At 44.3% G+C, this 22,530-nt stretch overlaps 1 protein-coding gene across 1 annotated transcript in view; it reads left to right on the top strand.

Annotated features, from left to right (window-relative positions):
* CRYM (crystallin mu) overlaps positions 1-22,530 on the top strand; it is a 166,657-nt gene that overhangs the window by 6,427 nt on the left and 137,700 nt on the right. Inside the window, exon 2 of the mRNA XM_068246875.1 lies at positions 7,813-7,963. Within this exon, the coding sequence (XP_068102976.1) occupies positions 7,813-7,963 (151 nt within the window). The remainder of the gene's footprint in view (positions 1-7,812; positions 7,964-22,530) is intronic.

The following is a 22,530-nucleotide window of genomic DNA, read 5'->3' as shown; positions in this document are numbered from 1 at the left end:
TATTTCCGCCTACTTCGGAGCCGACAGCCGTCAGAGCGCCTGCGCAGGAGCCGGGAAGGTAAATATTGATGTCATCTTGCACGGAGGGCTGCAGCGAGACCCCTGAAGGACGGAGGACGGCGTGGGAAGCCTCATTAGGATCCGGAGGCTTCCCCCACCCGGGGTGAGTACCCCCCAGGGGACGTTTTGACGTTACAGATCCTCTTTAAAGTGAACCTCCGGACTAAAAATCTACTCAGCAGAACTGAAAAGGCTTGGTGTTTCTTTAACAGTTTCACAGCATCAGAACTTTGTTTTTCTTACCAAAGCATCACTTTTAGCTGCATTTTTAGCTAAGCTCCACCCATCAAAGAAAACAGTCCGGGGTTTTTTTCCCTGATGCTGTGCAAAGCATGATGGGATTTCCTATGTTGTTATTCACGTTGTCTAGCAACTGGGAGGGGTGATCAGCACACAGGACAGTTGGAACTGTGTCTCATGCTCCCTGTCACCTCTTTTCAACCAAAAAGATGGCTGCCCTCATGAAATCAAACATTTCCCTGTTCTTTTAAAACAGGGTGGGTAAGAGATTATATTACCTATCTATTTTAATTAACATAACTAATGTAACTTAATGACAGTATGTTTGTTTAGGCTGAAATTCCTCTTTAACAGTTTCACAGCATCATAACTTTGTTTTTCTTACCAAAGCATCATTTTTAGCTGCATTTTTAGCTAAGCTTATCCCATCAAAGAAAACTGCCCAGGCTTTTTTCCCTGATGCTGTGCAAAGCATGATGGAATCTCCTATGTTGTTATTCACCTTGCCTAGCAACTGGGAGGGGTGATCAGCACACAGGACAGTTGTAACTGTGTCTCATGCTCCCTGTCACCTCCTTTCAACCAAAAGGATGGCTGCCCTCATGAAATAAAACATTTGCCTGTTCTTTTAAAATAGGGTGGGTAAGAGATTATATTACCTATCTATTTTAATTAACATAACTAATGTAACTTAATGACAGTATGTTTGTTTAGGATGAAGTTCCTCTTTAAAGAGACACTGAAGCGAGAAAAAAAAAATATGATATAGTGAATTGGTTGTGTACTATGAATAATTACTAGAAGATTAGCAGAAAAGAAAATATTCTCATACTTTTATTTTCAGGTATATAGTGTTTTTTCTAACATTGCATCATTCTATAATATGTGCAGATTACACAACACTCAGCATTCAAAATAAGTCTTTCAGAGCAGTCTGTGAAGTAATGACCTCTCCTCTAGCAGAGGAAAAGTAAATAGTCCAGGAACAGTTGAGATAATAAAAGTCAGTTAACAGCCCTCTCCACGACTTAAAGAGACTCCGTAACAAAAATTGCATCCTTTTTTTTATCATCCTACAAGTTCAAAAAGCTATTCTAATGTGTTCTGGCTAACTGCAGCACTTTATACTATCACTGTCTCTGTAATAAATCAATGTATCTTTCCCGTCAGACTTGTCAGGCCTGTGTCTGGAAGGCTGCCAAGTTCTTCAGTGTTGTGGTTCTGCTATGAACTCCCCCTTCCAGGCCCCTGTATGCACACTGCCTGTGTGTTATTTAGGATTAGAGCAGCTTCTCTCTTCTCTCTTATATTTTACAAGCTGGATAAATCGTCCTCTGAGCTGGCTGGGCTTTCACATACTGAAGAATTACAGACAAGGGCAAAGCTGTTTGCAGGAAGAAACAAGCAGCCTGAAACTTCAGTGCATGAGAACAGGGGGAAAGGAACACACAAATGATCTCTTGAGATTCAAAAGGAATGCTGTATACAGCCTGCTTGTGTATGGATGTATTTTCTATGTGTGGACATACTGTACATCAACCTACTTCCTGTTTTGGTGGCCATTTTGTTTGTTTATAAACAAACTTTTTAAAACTGTTTTTAACCACTTTTAATGCGGCGAGGAGCGGCGAAATTGTGACAGAGGGTAATAGGAGATGTCCCCTAACGCACTGGTATGTTTACTTTTGTGCGATTTTAACAATACAGATTCTCTTTAAGGCCCAGACACACGTTGGATTTCCGCGAACGACGGGTCGTTTGCACGCCCCGTCGTTCCGTCGTTCGCCCGCTAAATCCGTGGATCGCTCAAACTCACCCTTATCAAGCGAACGACAGTCTGTACGCACGCCCGATTTAGCGGGCGAACGACGGAACGACGGGGCGTGCAAACAACCCGTCGTTCGCGGAAATCCGACGTGTGTATGGGCCTTAACTTAGTCGGAGAGCTTAATGGCTTGTTTGCATAGAGATAACAACTGGAGTTTCTCAACTCTTCCTGTACTGGAAACAATTACACTGATGTATCTGATCGTAATGTTTTATTTCTTAGCTGTGCTACACATACAAATCATAATATCATCATTTTTTTTCGCTTCAGTGTCTCTTTAAGACAACCTAGAATTGTTGAATAATATTCTTGCAGCTTGCTTGTCCACACAATTCTACAAATACTACTTTGCTGTACTTTTAGCGACTTTACTATGGTCTGGTATGCCCTGGGTGGGAATTGCAGTAAATACAAGCCAGGTTAGCAAGATCACTTTAGTCCTCTGATACTTTTCAGCCTAGGAGACCCTACAAAAATAACCAGAGGCAGCTTCCTTACGTAGGTGTGTTGGCACAAGCAGCCTGTTTTGAGGAATACTTTGGAGACCAGTGTCAGAAATGACAGATGGTTTACAAAATGCTGTGGAAAGCAGGCAGTCATCCAACATAAGTGTTACAAGTGTCTGAAAGCACCTAGCATCCCAGGGTTAATAAATCAGTGATCTCTAGAGCACATTTTATAAAGAACGTCACTTAGGGACCCTGAAGCTTATTTTGCTGTGAAAGTCCAGCTGATATTAATAGAAATGCTTGGATTCAGCAGCCTGTGACAGGTACTGTTTGTAATATGCTGTTACAGTACATTTAACAAGAACATTAATTGAGAGCATTTTTAATTTATACTATTTTAACAAAGCTTGCAGTAGCAAACAACAAATATACAACAGAGAAAACCTTTATTTAATGCATCACTGAATGTCTTGTAATTTATTGGTACCTCTGGATCTATTTATAATACTAATCTAGCCAGTGGGATTTCACTGTACACAATATTACATTGCAGGGATTTTCTAATTCATTTATAAAGAGATGAAGCTTCCACTGAGATTTGTCAATTGCTGATATGCTCAGCAAGCGCGCCCCCTGGAGGCAAGTTAGGGGCCAGCCCAGCTGCCGGCATGCACGTCGTCAGGGCCGGATTTGTACTCTTTACCGCCCTAGGCCACTGTCACCAGCCGCCCCCCTTCAGTATAGGCAGCGAGATCCCTCCAGTATAGGTAGACTGATGACTCGCCCCACTCGAACACGCTGAAACCAGCGCAGGAGATTTGGGCGCAGCCGGCGCCACCATAGGCCGTAATGGGAATTACGACTAAAGCAGGCACAGGGAGTAACTTCAGCGCCGTCAGAAGAAGGAGCTGAAGTTACTTTTAAAACATAATAATTCGACTTACTGGAAGCCGAATTATTTCATTCCCCACTATCCATGGCGGCCTGGAGGGTGAATAGTATTTAATACGGCCGGGACTTATGCGGCAGCAAGATCACCCATATACCGGCTGAATCCTGCGCTCAAGTCTCCAGCGCCATTATCTCTCGTACGCCCCCCCCCCTCCCCAGTATTGGTAGCCAGATAACTGTCCCCCCCTTTCCCTCCAGTATAGGTAGCCAGGTGACCCACCTCCTCCCTTCCCTCTAGTATATGTAGCCAGATGACTCCTCCCCCCTTTCCCTCCAGTATAGGTAGCCAGATGACTCCCTTAATCCCTCCTTTTGCCACCCCCCACCTTTCAGTATAGGTAGCCAACTAGCCTTCACACCACAGCAGCCATCAGTGTCACTCATTTCTCCACTCGTCTCCAGTGCAGAAGCTTCCTCTTCCTCTCCGTCTCCAATGCTGTCCAAGTCAATAGCTGCTGGCCACAATGCAGATGTGCACAGAGAGCAAGGTGGCTGCTGCACAGGTAGTTAGCAGCAGAGTACCATGGACAGGCGTTCGCCTGATCTCCCTGCATTGCAGCAGTTTAGCCTGCTGCTTTGGTGCTCTTCCTCCTGTGGTGCCATAGGCCATGGCCTAGGTGGCCTTGGCCTAAATCCGGCCCTGCACGTAGTTAATCCGCCCAACATGCACGCAGTTCAGCCGCCTGATATGCATGCAGTTCAGCCGCCCATGGAAAAGAGGCCTTCATTTGTGTGTAATAACCATATTATTAACCTTATTTCTTCTGTAAGTTGCTTGCCTACAATGAAAGATTTGTGGAACAAATGCTATGAACTGACCTATTCTAGTCCATTTAAGTTCACCAAAACCCAAGCTGCTAAAATTGTTAATCCTGTCATCCTGTCTCATCTTTTATTAGGTCCAGTTTTTAAAGTATTGGTTCAAGGTTCTGAGTTCCAATAATATATTTTTATTTACAACATTGGAGAGATAAAGAACATGTAAACAGCACAAGTAGAGTATAAAGGCTCATACACACATCAGACCATAGTCTTTTGAAAATGAAAGATCACAGACCAATTTTACCCCCTTCCATGTAGTATGAGAGCCATAACTTCACAGTCTTTTCTATGGAGCTGAACTCCCCATCAGACAGAAATCTTTGCAAGATGCTGCACACAAAGATGCTGTACAGACACAAAGGGCTTGATTCACAAAGCGGTGCTAACAGTTAGCACGCTGGTGAAAAGCCCTTTATCATGCCTAAACTCAGTTTAGGCATGATAAGTTTAGGTGTGATAAGTTTAGGTGTGATAAGTTTAGGCATGATAAGTTTAGGTGTGATAAGTTTAAGCGCCAACTGCGTTAGCACCGCAGTGCACAGCTGATCAAAAGTTTTACGCTAGCAAAGACTGGTGCACTTCGTATAAAGTTTAATGGCGCTGCTTTGCGTGCGGGACTTTGCAAGCGATCTAAACTTATCTAAACTTAGCATGCCTAGACTTATCACACCTACACTTATCACGCCTAAACTTATCACGCCTAAACTGGCTTTTCACCAGCATGGTGCAATGGTTATCATGCCTAAAGTATTTTAGGCGTGCTAACTGGGTTAGCACCGCTTTGTGAATCGAGCCCATAGGGCTTGATTCACAAAGCGGTGCTAACCCAGTTAGAGACTTTAGGCATGATAACCATTGCACCACGCTGGTGAAAAGCCAGTTTAGGTGTGATAAGTTTAGGTGTGATAAGTTTAGGTGTGATAAGTTTAGGCATGCTAAGTTTAGATAAGTGTAGATAGCGTGCAAAGTCCCGCACGCAAAGCAGCGCCATTAAACTCTATGCGAAGTGCACCAGACTTTGCTAGCGCAAAACTTTTGATCAGCTGTGCACTGCGGTGCTAACGCAGTTGGTGCTTAAACTTATCATGCCTAAACTTATCACACCTAAACTTATCACACCTAAACTTATCATGCCTAAACTGAGTTTAGGCGTGATAAAGGGCTTTTCACCAGCGTGCTGTTAGCACCGCTTTGTGAATCAGGCCCATAGTCTATGAGATCTGCAGATCATCATACACACCTTGTTTAACTGACATTCATCTGCAGATCAGACAATCCTCTGCAGATCTGAAAATCCATCCTGGTGGATCTGATCTGCAGATGAATGTCTGTTGAACAAGGTGTGTATGATGATCTGCAGATCTCATAGACTATGAATGCATTTTGCAGGAACGGATCTTTTGCAGGAACAGATGTTTTGCAGATACTGATCTTTTGAATGTCTACAGCATCTTTGTGTGCAGCATCTTGCAAAGATTTCTGTCTGATGGGGAGTTCAGCTCAATAGAATAGACGGTGTAGGTATGGCTCTCATACTACATGGAAGGGGGTAAAATTGGTCTGTGATCTTTCATTTTCCAAAGACTATGGTCTGATGTGTGGATGAGCCTTAACCAAGGACTAGTTTTGACTTCTATTTAACAGCTATAGCCTAATGCTACATACACACTTGAAAGATAAATTAAAAGATCTTAGACCAATTTTACCACCTTCCATGTAGTATGAGAGCCATGCTCTACACAGTCTAGTCTATTGAGCTGAACTTCTCATCAGATAAAAGTCTTTGCAAGATGCTGCACACAAAGATGCTGTACACATGCAACAGATCAGTATCTGCAAAAGATCTGTTCCTGCAAAATGCATTCATAGTCTATGATATCTGCATATCCTCATACACACCTTGTTTAACAGACATTCATCTGCAGATCAGATCCACCAGGATGGATTTTCAGATCTGCAGATGAATGTCTTATATGTGTAATAAGTAGAGTCTGGGAGCACAATCGTCTGTCAGTTTTCTGTCTACATTTTCTGCACCCCATGTGTGTCTGTATGTGTGAAAACATGCACGTTGTATCACAGAAGCTAATTTAATTGATAGAGAAAATGCACGCAGTGCTTCACTGCTGTCTTTTTTTTTTATCTGCTTGGGGAAAACACATTCAAGTGTGCACTAGCCAATTGAATAACATTGGTTCTCAGTTTACCTGTGCAGAAAGTGAAGGGGTGGGAGTAAGGGGGTTCCATTCAAAGTTTCGCAGGGGGGCCTAGTGATTTGTAGTTATGCCCCTGGTCCGAGTGCAATGGTGGGTTAGCAGGACATGGGAAACCTTTGCAGAATCCATCCTGAAGCTTCCCACTGCTAAGGTAAGTATCTGTTTTTTTACATTAGGTCTGCCTTAAGGTGGCCACTAACGATCCAATTTCTAGCGAAAAATCGTTTGAACTATCATAAAATTCTGATCAGAAGAAAAATCGTTCACTACACCATCAACGAACCAATCTTTGCTTCCTATCTATCACAACCAAATTTTGATTTGACGAAAATCCAATTGGACGACTATTTTTATAATCGTTTGTAATAGATTGTGCCCATCAACAGAGATTATTTACTACCAATCCAATCAGAATTTCTGATCGCTCTAACGATTTTTCGCTAGGAATTGGACAGTTAGTGGCCACCTTTAGGTACACTTTAAAACAATATGGTTATTGCCTCAGAAGAAGCTCTTGCAAGCGAAACCCCAGCAAACAAAATCAGTGCCTTGCACTCACTGTCCATGCGTCCACTAGATATGTGCACCTTCAAAGTTTGTAACACAACATAGGTGTCCAGATCGCTATTGAACTAATACAAGTTTTAAGCAGTGCTGGACCGGATCAGTGTTTTTCAGCGCCGCCAGATTTGGGCGCAGCCAGCGCCACCAAAGACTGTAATAGGAATTACATCTATAACGGCACTCAGTGAGTAACGTCAGCGACGTCAGGAGACGGAGACGAAGTTGCTTTTAAAGCACAATAATTCAGCCACCAGCAATCGCTGGAAGCTGTATTATATTATTCCCCACTATCCATGGCGGCCTGGAGGGGGAATAGTAATTAACACTGCCATATACCGGCTGTATCCTGTGCCCAAGTCTACCGGCGCCGATTTCAAATGTATGCGTGCTGGATACGGTACCTCCTATTCCTGCTTGCAAATTCATAATATCTGAGTCCTGAGCACGCAACACAAAGCTGATGGTGCATGTGACTAACATGTGGGGGTCTACATTTGGTAGTACTGGTCAGTTCATTATCCCTACCCTTTGAAGTTATAGAGTATGCAGAGTGACATTACATCAATCCACTGCAGGATTGCTTTAAGCAACTCCTTGATGCTATTGTTTCTCTGCAGGAAGCTGATATGGTGTTTAGCAAAGATGTGAATTGTGTAACTGAACAATTTCCATATAATTTCAGGTTTTTAGGCGTTATGCCTGCCTACAGTACAGTGGATGATGCCTTAACAACCAAGGTGGTAACATTTTATGAAAATAAAACTTCATCTGAAGTCCCATCTCATCAAGCAACTGTTCTCTTATTTGAACCATCAAACGGGACTTTAAAGGCTGTAAGTACAGAGTTTCAGTTATTATGAATTATTTTGAGTTTTTTTTATTTATATACATTTTTTTAAATCAGTTTGATCAATTCAATAATGTCATCAAGAAGAGAGCATTACTATCTTTTTAGACTTGAATTTTTATATTACTGCAGACAATTTGCAGTGAATGAAATAATACAATTTATACAAACTGCGCCCACTGCAATCGATATCTCTCCACAACAGTTGGTCCACTTTGAGTCTTCGCTCTTTCAAAAAGTCCACAGTTTTGTTATTATGAGTATTGGTACGACAGCGCTCCTCTTCTACTTTCCTTACAGCCTATAAAGTCAAAAAGCTGAACATAGTGCATTACTGTCGGATATTTATGCCACCACACACTCCTAGTGCCAAAAAGTGCCATCACCCGTGCTCCACTGCAAGTGAAAAAATGCCCACACCTCCCCTATAAAATGCAGGCTCACCGGATTTATATCACCCTGAATGCCAGATGGATCTCAAACATAGGTCAACCAGTCAACAATTTGATATTCGGCTTCAATAGATTTTAATCCAATCTTCATAAAAAATGCATAAAAAACAAACCTAGCATAAAACCTTTTTAAAACATTAAATCCCTGTGCTGAGTGCGCAATCACGTAATCCAATGTAATGTCAGGCATATCAGGCTCCCTGGCCCAGCGGTATTGCCCTCTCTGCGGTCGCAGCGTCCCGTCCCCGCTATGACACACCCGCGTTTGTATAAGGCCTCTTTTCTACGGACTGTTGATAGGCAGTGAAATGCCTCTCAAACTCTCACAACTACTCACTGCTGCCTGGTAACTGCTCACTGCTGCCTGGTAACTGCTTGCTGAGCACACAGCTCAACAGTTCGTGGAAAAGAGGCCTAAGTAAGTTTTCATACTGCAAGGAAATTATAAAATTGGGCAATTGTTGGCCAATCAAAATTGGACATGTGTATACCCACTTAAGCCTTGTTTACACACTAGATTAAAATCAACTGAGGCAGTCATTAGGGAAAGCTTCTTAAGGCCTCTTTTCTATGAACTGTTGAACTGAGTGCTCAGCAAGCAGTTACCAGGCAGCAATGAGCAGTTACCAGGCAGCAACAAGCAGTTACCAGGCAGCAGTGAGCAGTTGTGAGAGTTTGAGAGGCATTTAACTGCCTAACAACAGTCCGTGGAAAAGAGGCCTAAGAATCTAGCATCTGCACAGGGGCTCCCCCATACCCTTTGGTGCGTGATCTGCCTGGCAGTCCGAGTTGTCCGAGTGCTGGCTAAGGGCATTGTCCGTCCTACTTGTGTTTGCTCTGTGATGCTCTTTTTTGCACCGCTCTGTTGGTCCTTCTCCCCCACGAATAGCAACAGGATGCATCCCTAGATACTAGCATCAAGTCTGTACAGGCTTGGTCCCCCACTGTCACCCGAGGAATGGAGTCCCAATCCCTGCTGAGTGACGTTCCTCTGGATTGTATGTACAATCGGTAATATAAAGTTATCGCTTTTGCACTGGAAATCAAGGTAATATGCTGCCAGCCCTCTCTAGATTGACGAGTTAGAGAGACCTCAAAAGCTAATTATTCCTAAAGCTACGTACACACATACGACAACAATCGCTCGTTGTGAACGATGAACGATCTTTTAATTGATGAAAGAACGACTAAAGCAAAGGTAGGTTTTAAAAGTGTGTAATGATCTGATCGTTTAACGAACGATCTGGAACAACATCACAGTAGAATACAGGAAAATGCGTGTTTTCTGCGATGGATGTGATGCCAACAAACCAGCTATTATTATATCTTCTGTACAGTGAAGATGTCACATACTGTTCCTGGAAGTGACATCATAGGAAGTTCCGCCCGCACGTAACGAACGGTTCAAAACGTACATAAAACTAACGTTGCTTATATTACATTACAGTACAAGAACTCATACTGTAGGTATGTAGGCAGAGCAGTTACCGTATTTTTGGAATAAAAGACACACTTTTTCTCCCCAAAAATAGGGAGAAAAAGTTCCTGCGTCTTATATTCCAAAGGCAGGGAATCCCCGACTTCAGAACCACCCGCCGATATGAACCGCCAATCCGCCGCATTGTCGGAGACTCCCTGCCTTGTCCCCCTGTGTGGTCTGCCTGTCCCCCCGCATGTCTCTGCTCCCCCATGGCAACAATGACAGCAGAGCAACTCACCTTCCTATGGATTCCAGCGCTGTGAGGTCCGCTGTGTGGTCCTCCGCCTCCAGCATGTCAGCCCCACACCTGTAAAAGCAAAGTTAGCGAAGCTCACCTACTCGGCGGCGGAGATCTGCAAGCATCTCGCGTCCTGGGCGGCTTCCCCTAGTGACGGCTCCTGTTAATGACTCATTGAGTACCTACGTAATTTCTTTACTTAGTTGTCTATGCAACCTAGCTTATGTAGGCCGTACCACTCAAAAATTCCAAACCAGACTTAATAAACACAGGTCCAATATAAATAAGGGTAAACTGAAACACTGGGTATCATTTTCATCTCGTCCACAATAGGAACTTCGATGTCCTGAGGGCTACAATCATAGAGCAGGTAGATCATCCCGATAAATATGAAAGGTATCGCGTCCTATGCAGACGCGAGTCCTTTTGGATCCTGAAATTGTGGACCCTCGAACCAGGGGGACTTAACAAATGTCTAGAAGAGATGAGCCATTTACAGCCTGTTGTGCATTGATGCGGTTGGGGGGGGGGGGGGGGGGCGGATGGCGCACGTGTGTGTGCATGCACATATGTGTATATACAGTGGTTTGCAAAAGTATTCGGCCCCCTTGAAGTTTTTCACATTTTGTCATATTTCTGCCACAAACATGAATCAGTTTTATTGGAATTCCACGTGAAAGACCAATACAAAGTGGTGTACAAGTGAGAAGTGGAACGAAAATCATACATGATTCCAAACATTTTTTACAAATAAATAACTGCAAAGTGGGGTGTGGTCTGAGTGCAGTCAGTTGCCCATAGACATTGCCTGATAAGTGCTAATGACTAAATAGAGTGCACCTGTGTGTAATCTAATGTCAGTACAAGTACAGATGCTCTGTGACGGCCTCAGAGGTTGTCTAAGAGAATATTGGGAGCAACAACACCATGAAGTCCAAAGAACACACCAGACAGGTCAGGGATAAAGTTATTGAGAAATTTAAAGCAGGCTTAGGCTACAAAAAGATTTTCAAAGTCTTGAACATCCCAGGGAGCACTGTTCAAGCGTTCATTCAGAAATGGAAGGAGCATGGCACAACTGTAAACCTACCAAGACAAGGCCATCCACCTAAACTCACAGGTCGAACAAGGAGAGCGCTGATCAGAAATGCAGTCAAGAGGCCCATGGTAACTCTGGACGAGCTGCAGAGATCTACAGCTCAGGTGGGGGAATCTGTCCATAGGACAACTATTAGTCATGCACTGCACAAAGTTGGCCTTTATGGAAGAGTGGCAAGAAGAAAGCCATTGTTAACAGAAAAGCATAAGAAGTCCCGTTTGCAGTTTGCCACAAGCCATGTGGGGGGACACAGAAAACATGTGGAAGAAGGTGCTCTGGTCTGATGAGACCAAAATGGAACTTTTTGGCCAAAATGCAAAACGCTATGTGTGGCAGAAAACTAACACTACACATCACTCTGAACACACCATTCCCACTGTCAAATATGGTGGTGGCTGCATCATGCTCTGGGTGTGCTTCTCTTCAGCAGGGACAGGAAGCTGGTCAGAGTTGATGGGAAGATGGATGGAGCCAAATACAGGGCAATCTTGGAAGAAAACCTCTTGGAGTCTGCAAAAGACTTGAGACTGGGGCGGAGGTTCACCTTCCAGCAGGACAACGACCCTAAACATAAAGCCAGGGCAACAATGGAATGGTTTAAAACAAAACATATCCATGTGTTAGAATGGCCCAATCAAAGTCCAGATCTAAATCCAATTGAGAATCTGTGGCAGGATCTGAAAACTGCTGTTCACAAACGCTGTCCATCTAATCTGACTGAGCTGGAGCTGGTTTGCAAAGAAGAATGGGCAAGGATTTCAGTCTCTAGATGTGCAAAGCTGGTAGAGACATACCCTAAAAGACTGGCAGCTGTAATTGCAGCAAAAGGTGGTTCTACAAAGTATTGACTCAGGGGGCCGAATAATTACGCACACCCCACTTTGCAGTTTTTTGGTTTTTTTAATGTTTGGAATCATGTATAATTTTCGCTCCACTTCTCACGTGTACACAACTTTGTATTGGTCTTTCACGTGGAATTCCAATAAAATTGATTCATGTTTGTGGCAGTAATATGACAAAATGTGGAAAACTTCAAGGGGGTCGAATACTTTTGCAAACTACTGTACCTGTGTGTGTGTGTGTGTGTGTGTGTGTGTGTGTGTGTGTGTGTGTATGTGTGTGTGTGTGTGTATGTGTGTGTGTATTGTGCCCTCTTCATGTATATACATATATCCTTGGAATTACTTTTTTTCTCCTGTCACTCCACCCCTTTCCCCCCCCCCCCCCTTCCTCTCCCTCTTATCCTCTTCCCTCCCCCATTCCTTACTTTCTCCCCTTTCCACCCTCCTCCCCCACCCCCTTCCTTATCCTATTTTCTTCCCCTCCCCTTCCTACCTTTTTGCCACTAACACATATGTGCAATCATTGTATCTATTTACATTGGATGGCCGATCAGCATTGCATGTGTATCTGGGCTCATAAAGACCCACTCATACGTATGGGTGTGGATGCACACATGTCCACTGTTGATAAATCGGCCCTTTTGAATATATAGGGGGGCATCTATTATATTTGCCCACACTTTAAAATTACCCGGAATGCTTCATTAAATCTATCCAAAAGCCTCCTGTAAATTATGGGCACAAAGTGCCCCTGTTTTAGGAGCAATACGTGGTTATATCCAAGCTATTAGAAGCAATATGGCCAAGTACCCCCTCCCATGCAAAGCTAATTGGCCAGCCCTTGATTGCATATGCACCCATATTTTATATAATGACTTGTGTATTTTAAATGTTTATGAATGACTTGAAAAAGCGGAGGGTGTTCCTCCGTGAAACGCGTTGTCATCTTTATTTAACGCTTCCTTTTTACTGTATCCTCTATTCTTATTGCCCAGAGCGGTAATCCCCCTATTCCCCATACGCTACATTGCATGCTCATCCAGGCGCCGCTCGTCGCAGGAAATACCAGCTTCAGCCGAGCGAGCATCCTGGTTGCCATAACGATCTACACCAGGGATGTCAAACCGGTCCTACGAGGGCCGAGATCCTCACACATTTTTGATACAGCTCAAATGAATTGATGGGTCTGAATCAGGAAAGGTGCGGTCCATCAGGTAGAACACATTCCTTTCTTTCTCAGTCAATGCTAAACACTGGCATGGATCTGGCCTTCCAGGCCTGAAGTTCGACACATGTGATCTGCACGAAGAGGATCCTGGGAGCGTGACGTCACCTCCGCCCGGCGATCGTAGAGAGCCTGGTCCCCGGCTGATAGTGGGACACAAGCGCTCTGTGGTTTAGTACGCTGTGCTAACCACAAGTTAAACAGGTGAGACCTGTCTGTAGAGAGTTGTGGACTAACATACAATAGAGTCTCAGAGCGCCCCTTTCTTTTTGTATTTAGCAAGTATGTCTCTAACCATAGGGCAGGCCTTTGCATATAACCCTGTCTCCGCACCGTGGCTCAGGGGTCATATGGAGCTTTGTTTCTGTGGTGCGATGTAGTGCACGCACCGCATTGCACACATACAGTATAAAACTGGCCTTAATATAACCCAGTTCTATTACTGTATACTGTACTTTAAAAATAGCTTTGTGAATCCTACAAGGCCGAGATTATTTTCTGGTTGCTTCAGAGATAACTGAGATTCTGTGAAATGAAACTTCTTGCATTCATTGATGGCTATGTAAATTTGCCTGCCTGAAAGTATTATATATAGAGCTGTCTAGATTATGCTTAAGTGGATGAATGGTGGAGAATGTATACAAAGGTAATAGGGAAAGCCACATAGAAATAACAGCAAATTCGAAGTAAATTTGAATGACGAGCCCTCTGAACTATAAACTTTGGGCTGAAAGTTGTGTTGCATATTCCCCGCTTTCACTCATGGTTGAACCTGATGTTGTGTTTCTGTTTATATGGAGGAGAAAAATCACTAGAGGATTAGGTTTATGCACATATTAATGCAGTTTTATTCGCCTCCATATATTATATAGCTGGGTTGACATTTGTAGAAGTGGTAGCTTATCCAGGTGATCAATAGTATGCTGTACTGCTTTGGGGAAAGTGGCAGTGTCTGTTGCCACTCAGGAGTGGATGTGTGGCATACTAGTTGATGCAGGATTATGTACATTTTGCATGCAAATGTATGCAGTTTGAAAATTGACCAATCAAATTCCACCTTCCAAGTGTGCATAATCCATAATATAGGTATGCTGCACTGCTTTGGGGACAGTGGCAATGTTTGTTGACACTCATGAGTTTTCAAAAAAACTACATTACCTCTCTAGATTGTCCATAGCGGAAATGCAACAGACAAAGCGGAAATGTGAACACATCCATTATAAAGCATGGGTCTGTGTTGCAGGGCAGTGAACCAGCAGTGGACCTGGTGTGATGAATCACAATAAACATGCATTTTCAAAAATCTGCAAGGAGCAATGAGCTCTAAGGCATTGGGGCCCATTCACACTAGGGCGATTAGCGATTTATTCCCGCTATTTGCCGAAGCGCCAGCATAATAGGAAGTATACGGCAGTAATCTCACTGCCGTGATTGCCATCAATTGCGGGCAATTTGTGATTAGCGGCAATCGCCAAACGCGTTACCTGCAGCATTTTTGGGCAATTTGGAGCGAACCTGATTAGCATGCTATAGAAGCGCTAATTGCAATCGCTCCAAGAACACGTATTTGTCCAGTGACTTTTCCAGGTTAAATTGGGGAAAAAATCACTAGCGCAAACCGGCAGCGCTACCGTTTTGCGCTTTTAAGGGTGAATGGGCCCTAGGGTCTTTACTGCAAACACTGCAGATGGACCAATTAAGAGTGCCATGTGCTTATAAAAGAGCTATATACAGTAACAGGTTTGGGGAAATGGAGTAGTTACCTAGAGCAACCAATAAGTCGTGCCCTTTAACAGCTAAAACCTTATTGGCTAGATATTGGTATACAGTACTGCAGGGGTGTCAAAAACTCAAATACAAAGTGGGCTGAAATGTAATGCTAGGTACACACAATGAGATTTTCTGGCAGATTTACTGCCAGATCGATTATTTCCAACATGTTCAATCTGATTTCCGATCGATGGGAAATCAGATTGGACATGTTGCAAATAATCAATCTGCCAGAAAATCTAATTGTGTGTACCTAGAATAACGCTAGGACCAAGTCGCAGGCCAACATCAATGTCTAGTGACCGCCTCCCTCCCTTATAAAGTTCCCTAGTCTGAAATGCCCCCCTCCCCAATCTGACAGTTTCCTAATGTATAGTGGACCTCCTCCTTCCCCTATACAGTTCCCTGGTGTCTCGTGGTCCCCCTCCCGTACACAGTTCCCAGGTGTTTAGAGGTTCTTCCTATATCCCTCATACAGTACACTGGTGTCTAGTGCATTCCCCCTCTCTCCCCATATGGCTTCCCTGGTGATCTAGGGCTTCACCACCAATATAGCTTCCCTGGAGGTCTAAAGTGGGTCAAACATAATGCAAAATAGGGAAAGCACTTACGGGCCAAATTTGATTGCTTTGCGGGCAGTGGCGTTCCTAGGGTCCTTGGAGATCGGTGGCACCTGGGAGCACTAGATGGGGGGCAAAAAATGGGTGTGGCCATGCAGTGAGTGGGCGTGGCCAACCGTACATTAGATTAGGACAGCGGTGGCGAACTTTTTGGAGCCCCAAACTGCAACCCACAAGTCACTTATCTATCGCAAAGTGGCAACAGCAATTTAAACTAAATACTATACAAACGTTTTAACACATACATGAACATTATGGAAAATCCAAGTTGAAAAACTGTGAAGATAAACAATTTCATCCATCCTACTGCTGAAAAAATATATTCATTTTTTTAGAACTTACCAGTTTTATTTTCTGTTTTAAAAAGCTATAAAAAGTAGGTTTAATGCTATTGTCTCATATGATGATGATTCAGCTTTTCCCATAGTCTCGCAGTTAGTAATCATGTGACCCCCAACAAGACAAATTCAGCAATCATGAGGCCCCTATCAAGACAAATTCAGAAATCATGAGGCCCCCAACAAGACAAATTCAGCAATCATGAGGCCCCAACATGACAAAGTCAGCAAGCGTGAGGCCCCCAACAAGACAAATTCAGCAATCATGAGGCCCCCAACAAGACAAATTCAGCATTTCACATAAATAGGCAGAATGCCCCCTTAATATGGTAGACACCTCTCACCTGGCTTCTGAATTCTCCTCTACTGGCTGCTGTGCCTGACAATACTGTTTTTGGCTGGATTGGGGATGATGTGTGAGCTTAAAGGCCTGGCAGTGATGCTGTGGCCTGGCTGGCGGTGATGCTGTGGCCGATGTTGTGGCTGGGTTGGCTGGCAGTGATGCTGGGCTGTGCTTGGCTGGTTGAAGTAAATGCTGGCCTGACTGGTGGTGATGCTGTGGCCTTTTTGACAGTGATTCTGGGCTGGTTGGCTGGTGGTGATGCTGGGCTGGCTGGCCTGGATAGTTTAGGTAGCGACAGGTGCCTCCTAGTTAAGGTAGCGCCAGGAGTACCCCAGTTTAGGTAGTGACAGGAGCCCCCCAGTTCAGGTAGGGACAGGAGCCCCCCAGCTCATTTAGTGACAGGAGCCCCCCAGTGTATGTAGTGACAGGCACCCCCCAGTTAGATAGTGAGTGACAGCAGGGACCCCCAGTTAGATAGTGACAGCAGGCAGGGACCCACAGTTAGATAGTGAGTGACAGCAGGAACCCCCAGTTAGATAGTGAGTGACAGCAGGGACCCCCATTAGTTAGTGAGTGACAGCAGGGACCCCCATTAGGTAGTGAGTGACAGCAGGGACCCCATTAGTTACTGAGTGACAGCAGGGACCCCCATTAGTTACTGAGTGACAGCAGGGACCCCCATTAGTTACTGAGTGACAGCAGGGACCCCCGTTAGTTAGTGAGTGACAGCAAGGACCCCCGTTAGTGAGTGACAGCAGGGACCCCCATTAGGTAGTGAGTGACAGCAGGGACCCCCAGTTAGGTAGTGAGTGACAGCAGGGACCCCCAGTTAGGTAGTGGGTGACAGCAGGGACCCCCAGTTAGGTAGTGAGTGACAGCAGGGACCCCCAGTTAGTGAGTGACAGCAGGGACCCCCATTAGTTACTGATTGACAGCAGGGACCCCCATCAGTTACTGAGTGACAGCAGGGACCCCGTTAGTTACTGAGTGACAGCAGGGACCCCCATTAGTTACTGAGGGACAGCAGGGACCCCCGTTAGGTAGTGAGTGACAGCAGGGACCCCCATTAGGTAGTGAGTGACAGCAAGGACCACCATTAGGTAGTGAGTGACAGCAGGGACCCCCAGTTAGTGAGTGACAGCAGGAACCCCCAGTTAGTGAGTGACAGCAGGGACCCCCGTTAGGTAGTGAGTGACAGCAGGGACCCCCGTTAGGTAGTGAGTGACAGCAGGGACCCCCGTTAGGTAGTGAGTGAGTGACAGCAGGGACCCCTGTTTAGTGCCAGGCGCGCTGCCCACCCCACCTACCTTGGCGGGTGTTCCGACGTGATATAAAGTGTTGGAGCACCGGCCGCGTCAGACCTCAGGATCAGCGGGCGACCCGACCAGATAGAGCGGGCGCCGGGCACAAATATGCGGAAGTGATGTCACTTCCGCATATCAGCGGTGTCCGCTAGGTCCTAGCGCCCGCTGTATCTGGTCGCCTGGCGCTGATCGAGGTCTGACGCTGCTGTGTGGCAGTGGGGACAGCCGGGGGGGGGGGGGGGGGGGGGCAGCGGCGGCCGGGAGATCCGTGGCACCCCAGGACAGATTGGGGGCACGGGCCCCCCCAAAATAGGGCTAGCGACGCCCCTGTTTGCGGGACAGATTTGGCCCACAGACCAGACTTTAACATGTATGCAGAACTGCCTTTGCTACAGTTTTATTTATTTCTGATGGTCCTACTGCTTTATAAATGTAGCCAATGTCACTGATTAAGCCTATATCATAATGACAAAGAAAAAAATCCATGTGCTGGGTGATGACTTTGTAAGGGGTGAAAGTACTGATGGCAAATTGGCTTTGTAATTACAGGAAATGCTTCCTCTGTGAATGCGTGTAGAATGAAGTATTGTATGTGATGTCTGTTCATTGAAGGTGTCATGCTGTTTTGTGGAATTGATAACTGGTGCTCTGTGTATACAGTAATAGAAACTTATTTTTTTCTTCAGTCTCCAGAAGGGGGAGCTGTAACTCTTCTATCTGAAGATGCCAGTTTTATGTATTTGAAAAGTTTTACTTATAACAGCATTGGTTAAAGCACTCACATTTTTCATGTACAGGATCTTCTCAAAAAATTAGCATATTGTGATAAAGTTCATTATTTTCTGTAATGTACTGATAAACATTAGACTTTCATATATTTTAGATTCAAATACACACAACTGAAGTACTTCAAGCCTTTTATTGTTTGAATATTGATGATTTTGGCATACAGCTCATGAAAACCCAAATTTCCTATCTCAAAAAATTAGCATATTTCATCCAACCAATAAAAAAAAGTGTTTTTAAAACAAAAAAAGTTACCCTTCAAATATTTATGTTCAGTTATGCACTCAATACTTGGTCGGGAATCCTTTTGCAGAAATGACTGCTTCAATGCGGCGTGGCATGGAGGCAATCAGCCTGTGACACTGCTCAGGTGTTATGGAGGCCCAGAATGCTTCGATAGCGGCCTTAAGCTCATCCAGAGTGTTGGGTCTTGCATCTCTCAACTTTCTCTTCACAATATCCCACAGATTATCTATGGGGTTCAGGTCAGGAGAGTTGGCAGGCCAATTGAACACAGTAATACCATGGTCAGTAAACCATTTACCAGTGCTTTTGGCACTGTGAGCAGGTGCCAGGTCGTGCTGAAAAATGAAATCTTCATCTCCATAAAGCTTTTCAGCAGATGGAAGCATGAACCCACTTTTGAACCAGAAACAGCGGCAGAAGCGCCTTACCTGGGCTACAGAGACGCAGCACTGGACTTTTGCTCAGTGGACCAAAGTACTTTTTTTGGATGAAAGCAACTTTTACATGTTATTCGGAAATCAAGGTGCCAGAGTCTGGAGGAAGACTGGGGAGAGGGAAATGCCAAAATGCCTGAAGTCCAGTGTCAAATACCCACAGTCAGTGATGGTCTGGGGTGCCATGTCAGCTGCTGGTGTTGGTCCACTGTGTTTTATCAAGGGCAGGGTCAATGCAGCTAGCTATCAGGAGATTTTGGAGCACTTCATGCTTCCATCTGCTGAAAAGCTTTATGGAGATGAAGATTTCATTTTTCAGCACGACCTGGCACCTGCTCAGTGCCAAAACCACTGGTAAATGGTTTACTGACCATGGTATTACTGTCCTCAATTGGCCTGCCAACTCTCCTGACCTGAACCCCATAGAAGCTGTGGGACATTGTGAAGAGAAAGTTGAGAGACGCAAGACCCAACACTCTGGATGAGCTTAAGGCCGCTATCGAAGCATCCTGGGCCTCCATAACACCTGAGCAGTGCCACGGGCTGATTGCCTCCATGCCACGCCGCATTGAAGCAGTCATTTCTGCAAAAGGATTCCCGAGCAAGTATTGAGTGCATAACTGAACATAATTATTTGAAGGTTGACTTTTTTTGTTTTAAAAACACTTTTCTTTTATTGGTCGGATGAAATATGCTAATTTTTTGAGATAGGAATTTGGGTTTTCATGAGCTGTATGCCAAAATCATCAATATTAAAACAATAAAAGGCTTGAACTACTTCAGTTGTGTGTATTTGAATATAAAATATATGAAAGTCTAATGTTTATCAGTACATTACAGAAAATAATGAACTTTATCACAATATGCAAATTTTTTGAGAAGATCCTGTATATGATACTAAATTTGCATTAAACAGGAATGTGCAACATTTAGTGTATTCTACATAATTAATTGAAGTAGATACATTGAATGTACCTGGCTGGATGCATCCTGTATATTCTCTTCTTGTTGGGACTACAATATTTTACTGGCTATTGAGCTGTTCAGACACCTCCACCTATCCCATCATCAGGTAAACATGTGGCAATGAGAAAGGAGCTGGGAGGTAGCATCAGCCAAAATCTCCCCGTGAGTATAGATCACCTGGCTGCAACCACCTCCTTCCTCTGCTGAGAAATTAACTCAATGTGGCCAGTACTGCATCTACAACAGAGTCTCCTAATGATAAAAACCTACTGACCTGCAGTGCTGGCTGCAGAGAGTGAATCTCAGCAGCAGAGGGAGAAGCTGGAGAGGGCAGCTGTCCACTAACTGGTGCAGAGCTGCTCTGGTGTCAGATACATGCTTTCTAGAGGGATTTCTGGTCACATAACTTTCTGTGAAATGGCTGCATCAACTATGGAAATTGTGTGAGTAATTGTACAGTGTCCATTCAGCCCCAACAATGAGAAATGTGCACTTGTGTGCTCATCACTCATGACTTTCTCCAGGCACTGTTACAAGACTTCTCTCAGGATATACTCTCTATAGTGAAATTCCACAGCACTTTGCAGAATGTATTAAACAATGTATGGCAGTAACTGCCCCTTAGAAAGGCTCACCATCTAATGTCCTGAGCACAGGATAGACCAATTTGGAGGAAGGCAGTTAACCTACCAGTATATTTTTGAGATATGGGAGGAAACCACAGTGACTGGAGGAAACCCATGCTTACACAAAGAGAACATGCATATTCCAGTAGATAGCAGCCTGGCTATAATTTGAATCTGGGACCTAAATGCTGCAAAAGGGAAAGGGCTTGCAGTCACTATGCTGCCCTACTGTGTTTACTATAGCCATTCAGATGATGCTTCTTAAAAAAACTGCATGACCACCTTCCACCCTGTCCTAAGCATTTACTAAACACAAAATCCCAGCTCCTGCAAAAACATACCTCTCTTATCGATTGAATCCTGTGCCGGGTGCTCCTTCCAACCATCCTGCAATATGGAAGGATGAGGTGTCTTGTTGACACCCTAAAAGTAAAAAACTCAGAAAACTAACACGGGAGCCCAGATAGCAAAGTATGTTTGCTTGATGTTAAATAAATTGTGAAAATATAAATGGGCTGCTCACAAACATAGGTTGCAGCAGGGCAACCAACCGCTTGAAGCAGGTGGAGACAATAAACCCAACTCCACTTGGGGTGTCCAAGCTGGACTGGGTGTGGTTGCTCTTCTTGGTAGTAAAAAACTGTCTGTCACAGTGGTTTCCACCATGTAAGACCAGACAGAGACCCACTCCCACAGCTCCGTGTGAGGGGGTGAAACTAAGCATGATAGGAACGATAGCTGATAGCCTTGTTCTAAAGAAATACGTTTTGTCTTACGAGACTGTCATCTTTGAAGTAAGCCACCTCACCTTTTGTTTTGATTTTACTATTGCTTTTAACTTAATTTTATCCATACCTGGTCGCCTCTTTACCCTTATCGTGCATCCTGCAATATACTTCTGTTATTTCTTGTAATCTGCATCCCATACCACGCTATTGTACAATATTGTATGATAAGTTACCATAGATAATTATAAATGTAAAGCAATAACTAGTCACCTGTTTCATCGTCTGTAATATCACTTTTGCGCACCCATGTTGGTCATTCATGTAAAGGAACTATAATAGGCAATTTACTGAGGCAGAGAGCAGTGTCTTCGATGTAGTACCAAGCAGAAAGAATGTTTTAATGATCTGATTATGTAATAGGCTGCTTTACAGTCTGGTTTAGCCATATTTTTCATTGAGAGCCACTATATTCAGACCCTGCATTTCCATTCATTTTCTTCTTGCTGTCACAGATACAGTATGTAATACTGTATAAGGTAGATATGGGATTTGTCAGCTGAGATTCCTGGGGATCTATGCCTCTCTGGATTTATTTCTACCATAATTGTAGGCAGCTGTTTAACATCTATGTTTCATAAAATGCTTACCTGGTATTTACCAGCATTAAGTCTTATTTATTAGTGTATAGGATGAAAGTGCTGGCTGTAAACCCCCATTGTAACCAGTCAGCAGGACAGTTTCTAGGCCATAGAGGTCCCAGGGCAAGGATGCATCAATTGCACCGACCCCATAGACTCAGACACACTCCTGTGATCCAGTAGCTAGAGGTGCTCCCCAGTAGCCAAAGAGCCCCCGTTTAGATAGCCAGAGAGTCCTCATTTCTGTAGTCAGAGAGGGTTCCCCCCTTAGGTAGCCAGAGAGCCCCTGCTAGGTAGCCAGAGAATTCCCCCCCCTCCATTAGGTAGCCAGAAAGCTTCCCCTTTAGGTAGACAGACCCCCCCCCCTTTAGGTAGCCAGTGAGCCCCCCCTTCAGGCAGCCAGAGAGTTCCCCCCCAT

This window comes from Hyperolius riggenbachi, chromosome 7 (genome assembly GCF_040937935.1).
Source record: "Hyperolius riggenbachi isolate aHypRig1 chromosome 7, aHypRig1.pri, whole genome shotgun sequence".
Taxonomy (NCBI): Eukaryota; Metazoa; Chordata; class Amphibia; order Anura; family Hyperoliidae; genus Hyperolius; species Hyperolius riggenbachi.
The sequence above is the reverse complement of the archived record's forward strand: the minus strand, read 5'-3'. Positions and strand labels throughout refer to the sequence as shown.